We start from the raw sequence: 13,884 nt of genomic DNA on the forward strand, positions 1-13,884 counted from the left end.
AAACTTTGAAAGCAGATGGGATCTACCCTGGGGCTCTGTGAGTACCCACCCACCAGTTCTCCTGGTCAACACATCCATCCCCTCTTCAGAGATGAGCACAGCCAGGACACAGGCTGGACCCCAGGACTGTCTGTGTCCCCACCCAAAGCCACATGGTCTTTCAAGTCCCCAACAGGTGCTGGGGTCTCTTCTCTGCGGACCTCCACCCTGAAGCTGGAGAGACCAATGGTGCCGAGAAGCCCCCATTCCCAAGTGCAGGCCCAGGCTGAGGCAGCCAAGAACCCCAGCTTTCTGCTCTGGCCCTCACCTGGCTGGGTCTGCAGGAAAAATGGGAGTGGAGGAAAGCTGGCTCTTGAGGTCAGAGGGTCCCTCACTGCTCCCAGCCCCCGGGGGCAGAATCACCCAGCACACATCTGCTGAGCTGCCCCAGGCTGTGAGCCCTAATTGCTCTTGTGGCACAAATTCGGGCACCTACGTGCCATCTGGCTCACTAATCGGCTTGGGGGCAGTCCGCCTCCCAGCTCTGAGCTCACTCCCAGGAGGGGTGCAGGGGCCGAGGCTCATCCTCAGCGGCCCTGCTTCACCAGCACAGCACAGCTGGAGCCTCCCCTCCTGGCAGCACCTCCTCCTGATTGCCACACTGTCTCCTCTGGAGGCTCAGGCTCATTCGGTTTTTTTATAACATTAGTAATAATGATAATTTAATAGAAACCTAGCGCTGGGAGATACATAGAGGATGTACTATGTGCCAAGCAAGACACATACGTTTGCTCAGTTAATCCCCAAAGCAACCCAGGCTGTGGTTACTACTGCTGATCCCATTTTACAGAGAGGGAAACTGAGACCTGGAAAGGCAAAATGGCCAGGCAAGGTCATGCAGCAAGAGGGAGAGCAAGAGCTCACAGCATGTCCCCCTGCCAGGAACACTGCATCCCACAGCCCAGATTCAGCTCAAATGCCACCTCTTCAGCAGGCCTTCCCTGGCCCCAGACGGACGACTTCTGTGCCTCTCTCACAGCCAGCTCGCATCACATCTGTAGGAGGACATGCACTTGACTTGATTGACGCCTGTCTCTCCTGCGAGACCCAGAGGGCCACGAGGCCACGTTAGTCTCGGTCCAGGGCACTGCTTCGATCCTGGGGCCAAGGGCACTGCCCGGCACACAGGAAGGGCTCAGTGTCTGCCTAATGGAAGCACAGACAGGTGCAAACACTGTCCCACCACCTCTCTCTTCTCAGCAAGCTTCTCCCTTGGGACCGGGGGACACCTTGGAGGTAAAAAGCTTCAGCTTTGGGGAGGTGGGGAGGGCAGGTGGGGACAGTACCTGAGCTGAGGATGGTGGGCCGGGCCTTGGGGGGCCGGGACCCCGTCAGGGAGTTGGTGCTGCTGCTGCCACTGCTGCTGGTCCCGCCACCCTTACAGGTCAGCTGCAGGGAGGAATCCTGGCCTGGGATGGAGATGGACTTGGCAGTGGACGGCGGCCTTGGGAGGACACACAAGTGTGACTGGGGTGCCCCATCCTTGGAGTCAGACAAAGACAGGGGAGCCCAGGAGCCTGGAGTGGAGAGTCCCTGTCCACCCTCCCCCAGCACCCAGGATGGAGGCCCCGCCTCAGGTGGCCTGCACCAGCACTCACGTCTTGAAGCAGGGGTCTCCAGAGAGCAGGAACATTCCAATGGTGACCTGTGTGATGGGAGAAATCAGCTACCCCCTGTCCAATCCCCCGGCCCAGGCGCCTTGCCTCCCTGTGCCAGCTTCAGACCAGCTTGGACTCTGAGCTTGCCTCTGCCCCTTGCTGGCCCTGGTGAAGAAGCCCAGTTTCCTCGTGCAGAAGACAGAACCGATCCTAACACCTGCCTCGTGCGATAGTGGAGAGGACGCGGGGAGATGAGGCTCCGCTCGGCTCGGCGCCTGGTACGGAGTGAGCAACAAAAGCTAACTACTGTGACTTTACAACTACAGCTAACTGTGCGCCCTCCAGGGAGGGGCCGCCCAGGCACCCTTGTCTCAGGGCCCTGAGGCTCAGAGTAGGCAAGGGCGCAGGAGCTCCACAAGTAGGCGGGAGGGAGGCTCTCAAAGCCCACCCTGCAAGGAGGGGGCTCACTGAGCCGGACATGGTTGGGGGGTGCTCACATAGTCCACAACAGAGGGCAGGGGCTTGGGGAAAGTCTGTTGAATAAAGTCAAGCAAGAAGCCATTAGAGGGCCGGTCCTGTGGCTTAGTGGTTAAAAGCGCACACTCCGCTGCTGGCCGCCCGGGTTCGGATCCCAGGCGTGCACCGACGCACCGCTTCTCCGGCCATGCTGAGGCCGTGTCCCACATACAGCAACTAGAAGGATGTGCAGGTATGACATACGACTATCTACTGGGGCCTTGGGGGAAAAAATAAATAAATAAAGTTATCCTCCTTTAAAAAAAAAAAAGCCATTAGAAATTTAACATCTACTTGGGCAAACATTTTGGCAATGGCCCAAACAAGGCAAAGTTTGAGTTCCCAAATCTGGGCTGAGATGAAGCGACAGGCAGAGGGTGATGGGGTAGGAAAGAGGTGCTCAGACCCAGGGCCACCACCAACAAAAATGGAGACCACTGGTCTGAACCACCCCTCCCCCAGCACCCTTGATCTCCCCTGAGGGTGCACAGGGCCACTGGGGTGAGGCTGAAAGGCCCCAGGGCCCCCACAATTAGCCTGGACCTTTTCGGGTAACTCTAGTTCCCTCTGCAAAGAGTCCAGGAGGACCCAGAGCCCCTGCCCACCACCTCCTGCCTGGCTCTGCCCTGGGCACAACACGCTTCCACTGGGGCAGCTCACAGAAGTGTGGTCGAGACAGGACTGTTACAGCCAGGTGGAAGGGTGTGGAGACAGGAAGAGAGACGCACTGGCAGCACACCCACACATCTCTGTCCCAAGAGGCCAACAAGGCAGCTGCCTGGGGGCAGGAGCTGCCCTGGCCCTGGAAAGCTGCCCGTGGCGTGGCTGGGCCCTCGGAGCAGCCGCCCTCGGTCTGCCCAGGGCGAGAGACGGCAGGTTCTTCCGCTCACGGATGCTCCACCAGGTGCTCAGGCTGCCTCGTGTCACGTGGAGCAACAGTTAGGAGCTGCATTGCAGGGTCAAGTGCCACCTCTGCTTGGGACCCCAGGCAAATGATCTAACCTCTGTGCCTCAACTCCCTCCTGTGCAAAACTGGGACTAATAATAGACACCACACCCATGGGGCTGTTGTCAGGCATCACAGGATAAGAGGTGGTCAGCACTCAGCAATGCTGATCTCCCCGAAAGTGCTCACCAACTTTTTTTTGTGTGTGTGTGCGTGAGGAAGATCAGCCCTGAGGTAACATCCATGCTAATCCTCCTCTTTTTGCTGAGGAAGACCGGCTCTGAGCTAACATCTATTGCCAATCCTCCTCCTTTTTTTCCCCAAAGCCCCAGTAGATAGTTGTATGTCATAGTTGCACATCCTTCTAGTTGCTGTATGTGGGATGTGGCCTCAGCATGGCCTGAGAAGTGGTGCCTCGGTGCGCGCCCGGGATCCGAACCTGGGCCGCCAGTAGCGGAGTGCGCGCACTTAACCGCTAAGCCACAGGGCTGGCCCTCACCAACTCTTGAGACTGTCGCATTTACTCCCCAACCCCAATTATGGATGGGGAAACTGAGGCCAGTGGCTAAGCCAGGCCTCTGATAGTGGTTTCCAGACCCAGGCCCACATCTTCACAGTGTCTCTCACTGCCTGTCAGGATGAGAACCTGTACCTTTAACAACCTCCAGGGGACTCCGATGAGGAGCAAGTTTGCCCTTGCCCCTTGGTGGGAGGGGGAAGGGGAGCCAGCAGGGCCCCCCGTACCTTGAGGATGGAGTTGTCCTGGCGGGTGTTCTTCGTGTCATATCCCTCCAGCAGGCAGCAGCGCACTGTGGAGCCCGAGCCTGCAAACTCGGCCAGGTTCAAGTCGGCGAAGCCCAGCTGGGAGGGATGGAGGAGAGTGTGGGAGGCTGCTGCGGGGGGTGTGCGCACAGGGCTGGCAGCACAAGGGTTAACTCCGCAGAGGTGGGAGGGGGAGGGGCAGGCAAAGCCCCTGGGCCTGCCCCACAGCCCCACAGCCCAGACTGACTGTTGCATAAACAGCACCCAAGGACAGAGGGCCCCCCAAGGACAGAGGCCCGGGTTGGCGGCTCCGATGGACGTGGCACAGCCAGGAGCTCACATCCCTGAGCAGCACAAAGCGGTCTTTGTGTCACGTCCCAGTGTGCACCGGGGCAGTGTCTGAGATGAAAGGACATTGTTGTCTGTGACACAGACACATTGTTCCCTGAGAAACAAGGCTGTGCTGTGGGAGCCGCCAGGCCAGCAGGCAGGGGGAAGCAAAGGCCCGTGGGAACTTAGTGTGGGGGTAGGTGGGTGGGGGACACTCTGCAGGGTGAGAAGGAGACCCTGGTGCAGGCTGGAGTGAGGGGCTGGTGGACTGCTCCTCAGATGCCTCTAGAGAGAGGAGCAAGGGATGGGGAGGGAAGAGGAAGAAAGTGCGAGAACAGGGTATATGGGCTAAGGAGGCCTCTTAGATGGAAGCCAAGTCTGCCAGACCTGGAGAGAAACAGGGTGAGGTGAGGGGTGCTGGGATTAAGGACTTGGGGGACAACCAAGCCAGCCAGGGACGTTTACTGGGCACCTGATACATGCAAGTCTCTACTGCAGAGCTTAGGGGCACATGTGCCAGAATCAGGGACTCAGGTTCAGATCCCAGCCCTGTGATCGACTCAGAGTGAGCCCCACTTTACAGACAAGGAAACTAAGCTTCAGAGAGGAAGTGACTTGCCCGGGGCCCCACGGAGCTTAACTGGTGGAGCCAGGCCTGAAATTAGGTCTGATCAGCATCGTCTCACCACCTCTCTGGGCCTCAGTTTCCTCTTCTGTACAATGGGAGCTCAGCCCACACGGACGTCTGATTAGAGACCAGAAGGGCCTGGCAGGTCTGACACGTGCTAGGCGCCCGAGAAATGTCTGCCAGGCAGAGATGGGATGCTCTGGCTGTTTGCTGGTAGTTTCTCCCCTGGCTGGGCAGCTGTCCATCCACGTGAATCAACGGAAGGAGAAATTTCCACTCTGATGGCACCTTCCACAGCCCATCCAGTTTCAGCCACCTTGCCCTCTGCTTTTGGAGAGGGACATCAACGTCCCTGGCCAGGGCAGAGTGCACGGCCCAGAATGCTGAGCTTCCTAAGCTCTGGTCAGTGGGAAGGAACACGTCCTGCGCAGCACCTCCCTCGGGCCTGCGATGCAGGGTGAGGTGAGGCAAGGGCATTTCCCCTCCGGACTGACTGAGCCCATTCCCTGCCGCTGGGCCACCTCTGGGGGTTCACAGAGGGTGGGCCGCGAGTCCCCACAGAGAAGGGGGTTTAGGGCAGAGCAGCCTTATTCAAAGCCAGAGGTAACCCTTCCAGAGTCATCTTCTCCCACTTTTCCCAGTGGAAAAGGTTTTAATGCAGAGGGCTGAACTGTCTCTGGGTACAGTGAAAACCTGGCAACAACACATATGTGCAACAGCGGGGACTGGCTGAGTCACCCGTCACCCAGCCATACAACGGGACACTGCCGCTGTTAGAAAGCAAAAGAAAATTTGTGATGACATGAAAACATGCCCAAGACGTATCGGCAAGTAAAACACCAAGCTGCAGAATCTGTTTAGAACAAGTCCCTTTTGTGTATTTAAAAATCCTGTTGTCTGCATGCACACAAGGACACAGACGGGGGCTCATCTGAACTCTCTAAACCACATGCTACGTTTTATTCACTGTTCTGTGTGTATGATAGATTTCATAATATATTTTTTTTCTTAAAAGGTATGGAAAGACCCTAACGAATCCCAACAGTGGGGTCTGGGGAGGAAGTCTGGAGAGGACGAGGGATGGAAACTGTCCTTCTCACTCCATGAACTTCTGTACCATTTGTGCTGCAACAAGCATATGCTGCCTTTATAAGTGCAAAACGCAAAGACTATCAGTAAAGATATTTCCAAAAAATTATACATCTCACGTAGGGCTGAGTGTCTCCTGTTTGGGGCAGGGAGGGGGCTGGACGTTCTTCTGGGAGCTTCTCTCACGCCCATCCCACTGGCCCGTCCCACAGCCCCTTCACACAGCCCCGCTCACCTTGGAATAAGCCTTCCCGCCTTTCAGCTCCTGCACGGGGAGACAAACACAAGCAGCAGGTTGACTAGGGAATCCAAGGGACCTCATATATCTCCCCAATACCCCCGAATCTGACTGCTGGGGGAGGAGGACAAGAAAAGGGGCAGAGCAATTCACCCCATTTTTCCTGGGGGGGGGGCGACAAGCCAGGGGATGGGCCTAAAGCCACCGGACCAGTGGCCCCACAGACGCCCCTTGGGCTCGCAGTCCCCAGCCCCAGCCAGGAGGCAGCCTCACCTTGCGCACCGACACACGGAAGATGCAGGGATCGAGCAGGCCGGTGGCTGGGTTGGCGCTCATCTTACACACGAAGGTGAACCTCTTCCGCCACCGCACGCGGTTCTCCTGTACCTCCTCCCTGCCGGTCCAATGGGACAGGTGAGCACAAGGGAACCCCGGGGACCCCGTATCAGGGCCGAGGCTTGCCTTCAGGGTGGGGGGCTCTCACTTTTCACTTTGTATCACAAAGTGACTCTATTGTCATAACAAGAATGTGCTTGTGTAAGTGTTATAAAAACAAAAAAATTTGTAATAAAAAATGAAAACACACAAGGCAGGGTAAAGTGAGGATGGGGGCAGCTGCCCCCTCCCTCGGCTCCCTCTTCCCCACTGCCCCCTCCCTCACTGGCCTCTCTTCCCCCGGTGGCCTTGGGTGGCCCCTTCTGCTGCCGTTACCTCCCACCAGCCAGGCTCCCACTAGCCATCTCGAGTGACCCTCAGAACAGTTTTCCAGGCTGGACTACCAGCCTGTTTTACAGATGAAAAGACCGAGACTAGGTAAACTGCCTAGTGTCACCCTGCCAGGAATCAGCTGGCCCTCAGCCCAGTGCTCCCTGGCTCCAGAACACCCTTCTTCACCACTAATAACAACAATGACAATAATAATAATAATAATGGCCAACGCTCATGTGGCACTTTCCATGTGCCAGGCACCACTCAAAGCACTTTACAAAACCAGCCGCCCCAGAGCCTGCTCCAAGTGCCAGCGATCTGTGCTCACGCCAACCCTTCCAACAACAACTGTCTGGGGCAGCTACAATCATTAGCCCAATCCCTCATTCAAAGAAACCGGGAGCTCTGGGGCTAAGACCCTGGCCTGAGGTTCACCACGGGTACAGCAAACAGGAACCCGAACCCAAGGAGCCTGGCTCTGGGGGCCACAGACTTAACCCTCCCCACTCCAGGGCTTAGACACCAACCTGGGGTCCTCAGCTTCCCAGACACTAACTGGGGGGCTGGCCTTCCAGTCCCTTGAGCTCCTCCTGGGCCTGGGGAGCATGACCAAGCCCAAATCTTCAGCACTCCCTTCACAGGGCAGCAGTCTGTGCCCTGGGAGTGAGTGGGAGGCGGTGAGAGGAGCTCATCCAAGCCTCTCCCAGCTGCTGTGGGAGCCTCAGCAGGACCTGGGGGTGGCAGAGACGAGTTCCTCATCCCTGCACAGCTCTCCGTCCCCCCACAGCCTGCCGGGAAGAACCGGGGCTCAGGAAGGGGTGGCCACAGAAGGGAGGGGCCAGTGTGAGAGACATTACCTCCAGCCTCATCCCACCTAACAGGAACGGCCAAGCGGACAGCTGGGGAAGTGACCCCTCCACACCCTGGGGACCTGTGGAGCTCAGGTTAACCCTAGGGACCTGTGGAGCTCGGGTTAACCGCCAGATTGGGGCCTGAGGGTGAAGTCAGGGCAGGCCGAGCATCTCCTGAATACAGCTGTCTGCTTCTCACGGCAACCTCAGAAGGTGGGCCCTGCGCCCCTCTCTCCTATAGCTGCGGGCGCTGAGGCTCAGGAGACTGCCCAAGGCCACATCCCCAGCGACTCACACAGCAGGATATGAACCCAGAACCGTCAGACTGCAGAGTCAGAGCACTCAGCCGTCACCTTGGTCCACAGGCCACAGAGCCCTGGAAAGCCTGGCAGGCAGAACCCTGGCAGCCCAGAACTGGGCCTGTGGGGTCAGCAGTGCCCTGCTGTGTACCTGAGGCACCCACCCATGTCTCTGGAGGCCAAGTATGTGCCAGGCACTGCTGTGGACTTTATTCACAGAATGACGTTTGACAGTCACTCCTGTGATGACTCAGTGTCACCAGGAGAGGGTGGGGGAAAGCGGTGAGTCAGGGAAGGTGACTAGCCACAGGGAGGTAACGTTCAAGCTCAGACCCGACTAAAGAGTGGGGAGTAGCCAGTGGGGGGCCAGTTCCAGGCAGAGGGAACAGCACGAGCAAGGAGCAAATGTACTCTCCGTTTAATCAGCCCATGAAAGCCCCCGAGCCGAGCCTCTACGAGGAGCTCCCTCCCGGCTCCACGAGGCTTTGAGGACATAACCAAGGCTTCTCCCACATCCTGCTTGACAAGGGGTAACAGGACTCAGGTCAAGCAGACCTGGGCTCAGAGCCCTCACACTCACTGTGCGACTTGGGCTGGGGCTTCACCTCTCCATCTTCATGGGTACAACGGGCACCCCACCCACTCACTCGGGGCACCTGGGAGCATTCAGGGAGCAAGCCCGCCCAGGGCCTGGCCTGGAGCGCTCCGTGAGATGTCTCGTCTGATGACGACACTGGGGATCTAGAGGGACTCAGTCACCACAATGCTCCGACCTTTTCAGGAAGGTGAGCTCCAGCAACGTCCCACAGCCCCAAGACTGGGGACAAGCAGAAGAGGTCAGGGCTAGAGACAAGGGGGAGGCAGGGAGAGTCCCCAACCCCGGCAGACATGGGCAGGGACCCTCAGGCAGCAGGTGGCACGGCGAGAGCGGGAGCTCTGGGCTGGGGCATCACCTGACCCGGCCATGCCGGGTCCACCCATTCGTTCATTCATTCGAAGAACTGAGTGCCAGCTGTGTGCCAGTCCCTGCGCCACGCCCTGGGCCCACAGCAGTGACCAGCTTAACATTCTGGTAGGAGGAGAAAGATGAGGCTCAAACAAATGAGAAAAACACATGGTAGTGGAAAGGAAGAAACAAAACTATCGCTATTGGCAAATGACTTGATCTTATATGTAGAAAATCCTAAGGCATCCACCAAAAAACTATTAGAATACACAGGTTCAGCAAGGTTGCAGATCAACATACAAAGATCAACATACAAAAATCAATTCTTACTATACAGTCATGTGCTGCATAACAACATTCTGGTCAACAACAGACCACATATACAACAGTGGTCCCATAAGATGCAGCCCAGGTGTCTATTAGGCTTTGCCATCTAGGTTTGTGTAAGTCACTCTATGATGCCCGTACAACGACGAAATTGCCTAACGACACCTCTCAGAACGTGTCCCTGTCCTTGAGCGACATGTGACTGTATAGTGAAAACCCACAACGAAATGAAGAAACAATTCAATTTACAATAGTACCAAAAAGAATAAAATATGCAGGAATAAATTCAACAAAGGAAGTACAAAACATATACTCTGGAAAACTTATAAAACATTGTTGAAAGAAATTCAAGATTTAAATCAATGGAAAGATATTCCATGGCCATGGTTCAAAAGATTTAATATTGTTAAGATGACAATACTCCCAAATTGATCTAAAAATTCGACACAACCCCTATCAAAATCTCAGCCGGTTTCTTTACAGAAATTTGACAAGTTGATCCTAAACCTTACAAATTCAAGGGACCAGAACAATCAAAACAATCTAGAAAAAGTAGAACATAATTAACAGATTCATACATCTTGATCGCAAAACTTCTACAAAGCTACAATAATCAAGAAACTGTGGTTCTGGCATAAGGACAGACACACAGATCAATGGAATAGAATTGAGAGTCTGGAGCCGGCCCCGTGGCTAGTGGTTAAGTGCGCGCGCTCCGCTACTGGCGGCCCGGGTTCGGATCCTGGGCGCGCACCGATGCACCGCTTGTCCAGCCATGCTGAGGCCGCGTCCCACATACAGCAACTAGAAGGAAGTGCAGCTATGACATACAACTATCTACTGGGGTTTTGGGGAAAAAAAGCAGGAGGATTGGTAATAGATGTTAGCTCAGAGCCGGTCTTCCTCAGCAAAAAGAGAAGGATTAGCATGGATGTTAGCTTAGGACTGATCTTCCTCACAAAAAAAAAAAAAAAGGGCAGGGGTTGGCCCGGTGGTGTAGCAGTTAAGTTCGCACGCTCCACTTCAGCAGCCCAGGGTTTGGATCCTGAGCGCAGACCTACTCACCACTCATCAAACCATGCTGAGGCGGCGTCCCATATAGAGCAACTAGAAAGATGTACAACTATGACAGGCAACTATCTACTGGGGCTTTGGGGAGAAAACAAAAAAGGAGAAAAGGAGGAAGACTGGCAACAGATGTTAGCTCAGGGCCAATCTTCCTCATAAAAGAGAGCAAATGATCTGAATAGACATTTCTCCAAAGAAAACATACAAATGGCCAATAAGCACATGAGAAGATGCTCAACATCCTTAGCTGTCAGGGAAACACAAACCAAAACTATAATTCACACCCACTAGGATGGCTATAATCAAGACAGCTAATAACAAGGGTTGGTGAGGATGTAGAGAAATTGGAACCCTCACGCACGGCTGGTAGGAATGTAAAATGGTATGGCCGCTTTGGAAAACAGTCTAGCAGTTCTTCAAAAGGTTAAACATAGAGTTACAATATGATTCAGCAATTCTACTCCGAGGTACATATCAAAGAGAAATCAAACGTAGGTGCACACAAAAACTTGTAGACAAATGTATACAGCAGCATTATTCATAATAGCCAAAAAGTGAAAGCAACTCAGAAGTCCATCAACTGACAAATGGATACAGCAAATGTGGTATATCCATATAATGGAATATTATTCGACAATCAGAAGAAACTAAGCACTTACTGTATACATGCTATGATGTGAATTAACTTTGAAAATCTTATACTAAGTGAAAGAAGCCAGTCACAAAGAACTACATATTGTATGATTCCATTTATATGAAATGTCCAACAGGCAAATCCATAAGAGAGAGAAAGACTGGTGATTGCCAGGGGATGGTGGAGTTGGGAGAAAATGGGGAATGACTGCTAATGGGTATGGAGTTTCTTTTTGGGGTGATGAAAATGTTCTAAAATTGATTATGTGATGGTTGCATCACTCTGTGAATATACTAAAAACCACTGAATTGTATACTTTAAATGGGGGAATTGTGCAGGACGTGAATTACATCTCAATAAAACTGTTACCCCCCCCCCAAAAAAAATTCCATAGTAGATCAGATAGAGAGAAAAATGAAAAAAACAGAGCAGGGAAGGTGGGTAGGGAGTGCTGGGTAGAGATGAGAAGGTGGGGGCTGCTACTTTGGGCGGGGGGAAAAGGAAAGCCTTTATGGTAGTGACATCTGAGCAAGGCCTGGAGTGAAGTGTGGATTTGAGCTGAGCAAAGACTGGGAGAGGAGCTAACTAGATGCATGAATAGAAACTGCAAAGGCCCTGAGGTAGAAACATGCTTGGCAAATGGAAAAGCCACACGGGGGCCGGTGGCTGAGTGGGACCGGGGAGGAGAGCAGGGGGACCGTGGTTGGCGAGGGAGCAGGGGGTTAGGTCATGCTGGACCTCGAGGGCCATGGTGAGGACTGTGACTCTTCCTCTGACAGCAGCTCTGTCTGGCCACTGTTGAGTCTGGCTTTAGGCAGAGGCCGAGAGTAGCCCTGGAGGGGTGGGCGGAAGGGCAAAGAGAGCAGACACACCTGCCAAGCAGCCAGAGGCCTGAGCTTGAAAGGGAGAAAGCTGGGGGGTGGCCACAGCTCCCATGTGGGCCTTCAGCTCTCCGCCCGCCCCCTCCGCTCAACCAGGCCCAGGAGTTGGAAGCAGCTGCTAGAGACGTGAGGGGAAAGCTCCCAGTGCTGGGCATGTTGAAACACCCAGAGGAATTAGGGTTTGTGTCTGGGAACAAATGCAGATATCAAATTGTGGGCTCTCTCCCTTCCCCTTTGTGAGTCTGTCACGGAAACGCCCAGCCAGGGAGCTGGGGCCCAGCACACAGAGGCCTCCCAGGGCTTAGGTAACCGGCTCTCCCTCTCCCCTGCGGGAAGGGGAGCCGGGGCAGGGCTCAGGGCATCAGCGCAGGGCCTCCCTCTTGTTTCCACAGGGCTCTAAACACACACTAGCAAACGCCACCACTCCCAGGGGAAGAAGCTCCCAGCCTCACCCCGGCCCACCCCAGGCCACAGCAAGGGTAAAATCAACACCCCAGCCACAGCCATTTCCCGAGGGCCTACTGTGTGCCTCCCGGGACACTCCAACACGGAAAGTAGGGCGGCTGCTGAAAAATTAAAACAAGTGAGCATCCGCGAAGAACCACCATAAACAAGATGTTCATTAAAAAACACAGGACTGTGCATCCCCCTGGCTCGCCCTGCTGATATGGCTCAGGATGGGCTGAAAACAGAAACGAAAGATAATGGAACCATGCGCAGAGAGGAGACCGTCCAGAACCCCGGACGCTGGGCTCCCGGGCTGAGCGGCTTGTTCTATGCACACAATGGCGTGAGGAGACAATGGCCCAAGGAAGGAGGGAGCTCAGAGCAGGTCTGGCTAAGGCGGGGTGAGGGACTACAGGGTCGTTGTCTTCGTTGCTGTCCAAGAATTCTTTCTGCAATTGAAATTTAAACTGAAAAATGAGAAAAGGGTGTGAGGTTAGAAAGGATAGTCAAAAGCAGAAGGGATTTGGGGCTGCCCAGTGGCGCAAGTGGTTAAGTACGCGCGCTCCACTGCAGCAGCCCAGGGTTCACCAGTTCGGATCCCAGGTGCGCACTGACGCACCGCTTGGCAAGCCATGCTGTGGCAGCGTCCCATATAATGTGGAGGAAGATGGGCACGGATGTTAGCCCAGGGCCAGTCTTCTTCAGCAAGAAAAAGAGGAGGATTGGCAGATGTTAGCACAGGGCTGATCTCCTCACACACACACACACACACACAAAAAAAAGCAGAAGGGATTTGAACCCCCAGCTGCCTGATTCAAGGCCTGGGCCACACTGGCCCTCCCGGCAGGACTGGGTGCCCCTTGGTAAGAGATGAAGATGACCTCAATCCCTCTAGCCTGGGGTTTCAGGGCGTGGGTCCCCAACTCCACGCTGCCAGGGACAGGTAATTACAGAGATTGGGCTTTCAGGGCAGCTCAGGGGAGTTCCGTTTTTAGCTTTAAGATATACAATTAGCCGTTCAAATCCCAGAGAGGCAGGGTGAGCCCTCCGCCCACCGCAGCCCGCCATGGCCATCACAACAGCAGAATGCAGCTATTTCTGGGCTGTCCTGAAATAGAGCAGAGCATCCTACCAGGCTGGTGTCCTCAGCCCAGGAGAACTACCTTGGAGACTCCCTGGCCCGGAATCCTGCCCAGGGCCTCTATTACGCACCCACAAAGACTTGCTTGTGGGCACTGTCTCTATCATGCAGTGACAAAGGGTCAGCGCCGTGGGAGCCACCTCCTTGCCACAGGCTGCCCACGGCCCACAGGGTCCTTGCAGACAGGGACCAAACAGGCCATTTGGGGCCTCTCCCCAGAGCTGGAGCCAAGGCACAGCTCGGCCCACAATAGTCTCAGGAGCAGAAAGTCGGGAGAAGGGAGCCCGGGTATCAGTGGGGCAGCCCATGGAACAGGCTCCAGGGAGACCCCACGCCCACCCTCAGCACTTCACCTTCCCAGCCTCCCAGCTGCAAGCACCCGTCTGCACATCTGTCCCGTCACCACCACGTGCCCAGCACAGACCCCGGCCTGGCA

At 55.0% G+C, this 13,884-nt stretch overlaps 1 protein-coding gene across 1 annotated transcript in view; it reads right to left on the reverse strand.

The window, feature by feature from the left end:
- Positions 1-13,884, reverse strand: part of EEIG1 (estrogen-induced osteoclastogenesis regulator 1) — a 32,506-nt gene that overhangs the window by 3,306 nt on the left and 15,316 nt on the right. Inside the window, exons 2-6 of the mRNA XM_058524149.1 lie at positions 6,420-6,540; positions 6,144-6,173; positions 3,844-3,960; positions 1,638-1,684; positions 1,326-1,483 (exon numbers count right to left, since the gene is read on the reverse strand). Coding sequence (XP_058380132.1) covers positions 1,326-1,483; positions 1,638-1,684; positions 3,844-3,960; positions 6,144-6,173; positions 6,420-6,540 — 473 coding nt within the window. The remainder of the gene's footprint in view (positions 1-1,325; positions 1,484-1,637; positions 1,685-3,843; positions 3,961-6,143; positions 6,174-6,419; positions 6,541-13,884) is intronic.

This window comes from Diceros bicornis, chromosome 28 (assembly GCF_020826845.1).
Source record: "Diceros bicornis minor isolate mBicDic1 chromosome 28, mDicBic1.mat.cur, whole genome shotgun sequence".
In the NCBI taxonomy this organism is placed as follows: Eukaryota; Metazoa; Chordata; class Mammalia; order Perissodactyla; family Rhinocerotidae; genus Diceros; species Diceros bicornis.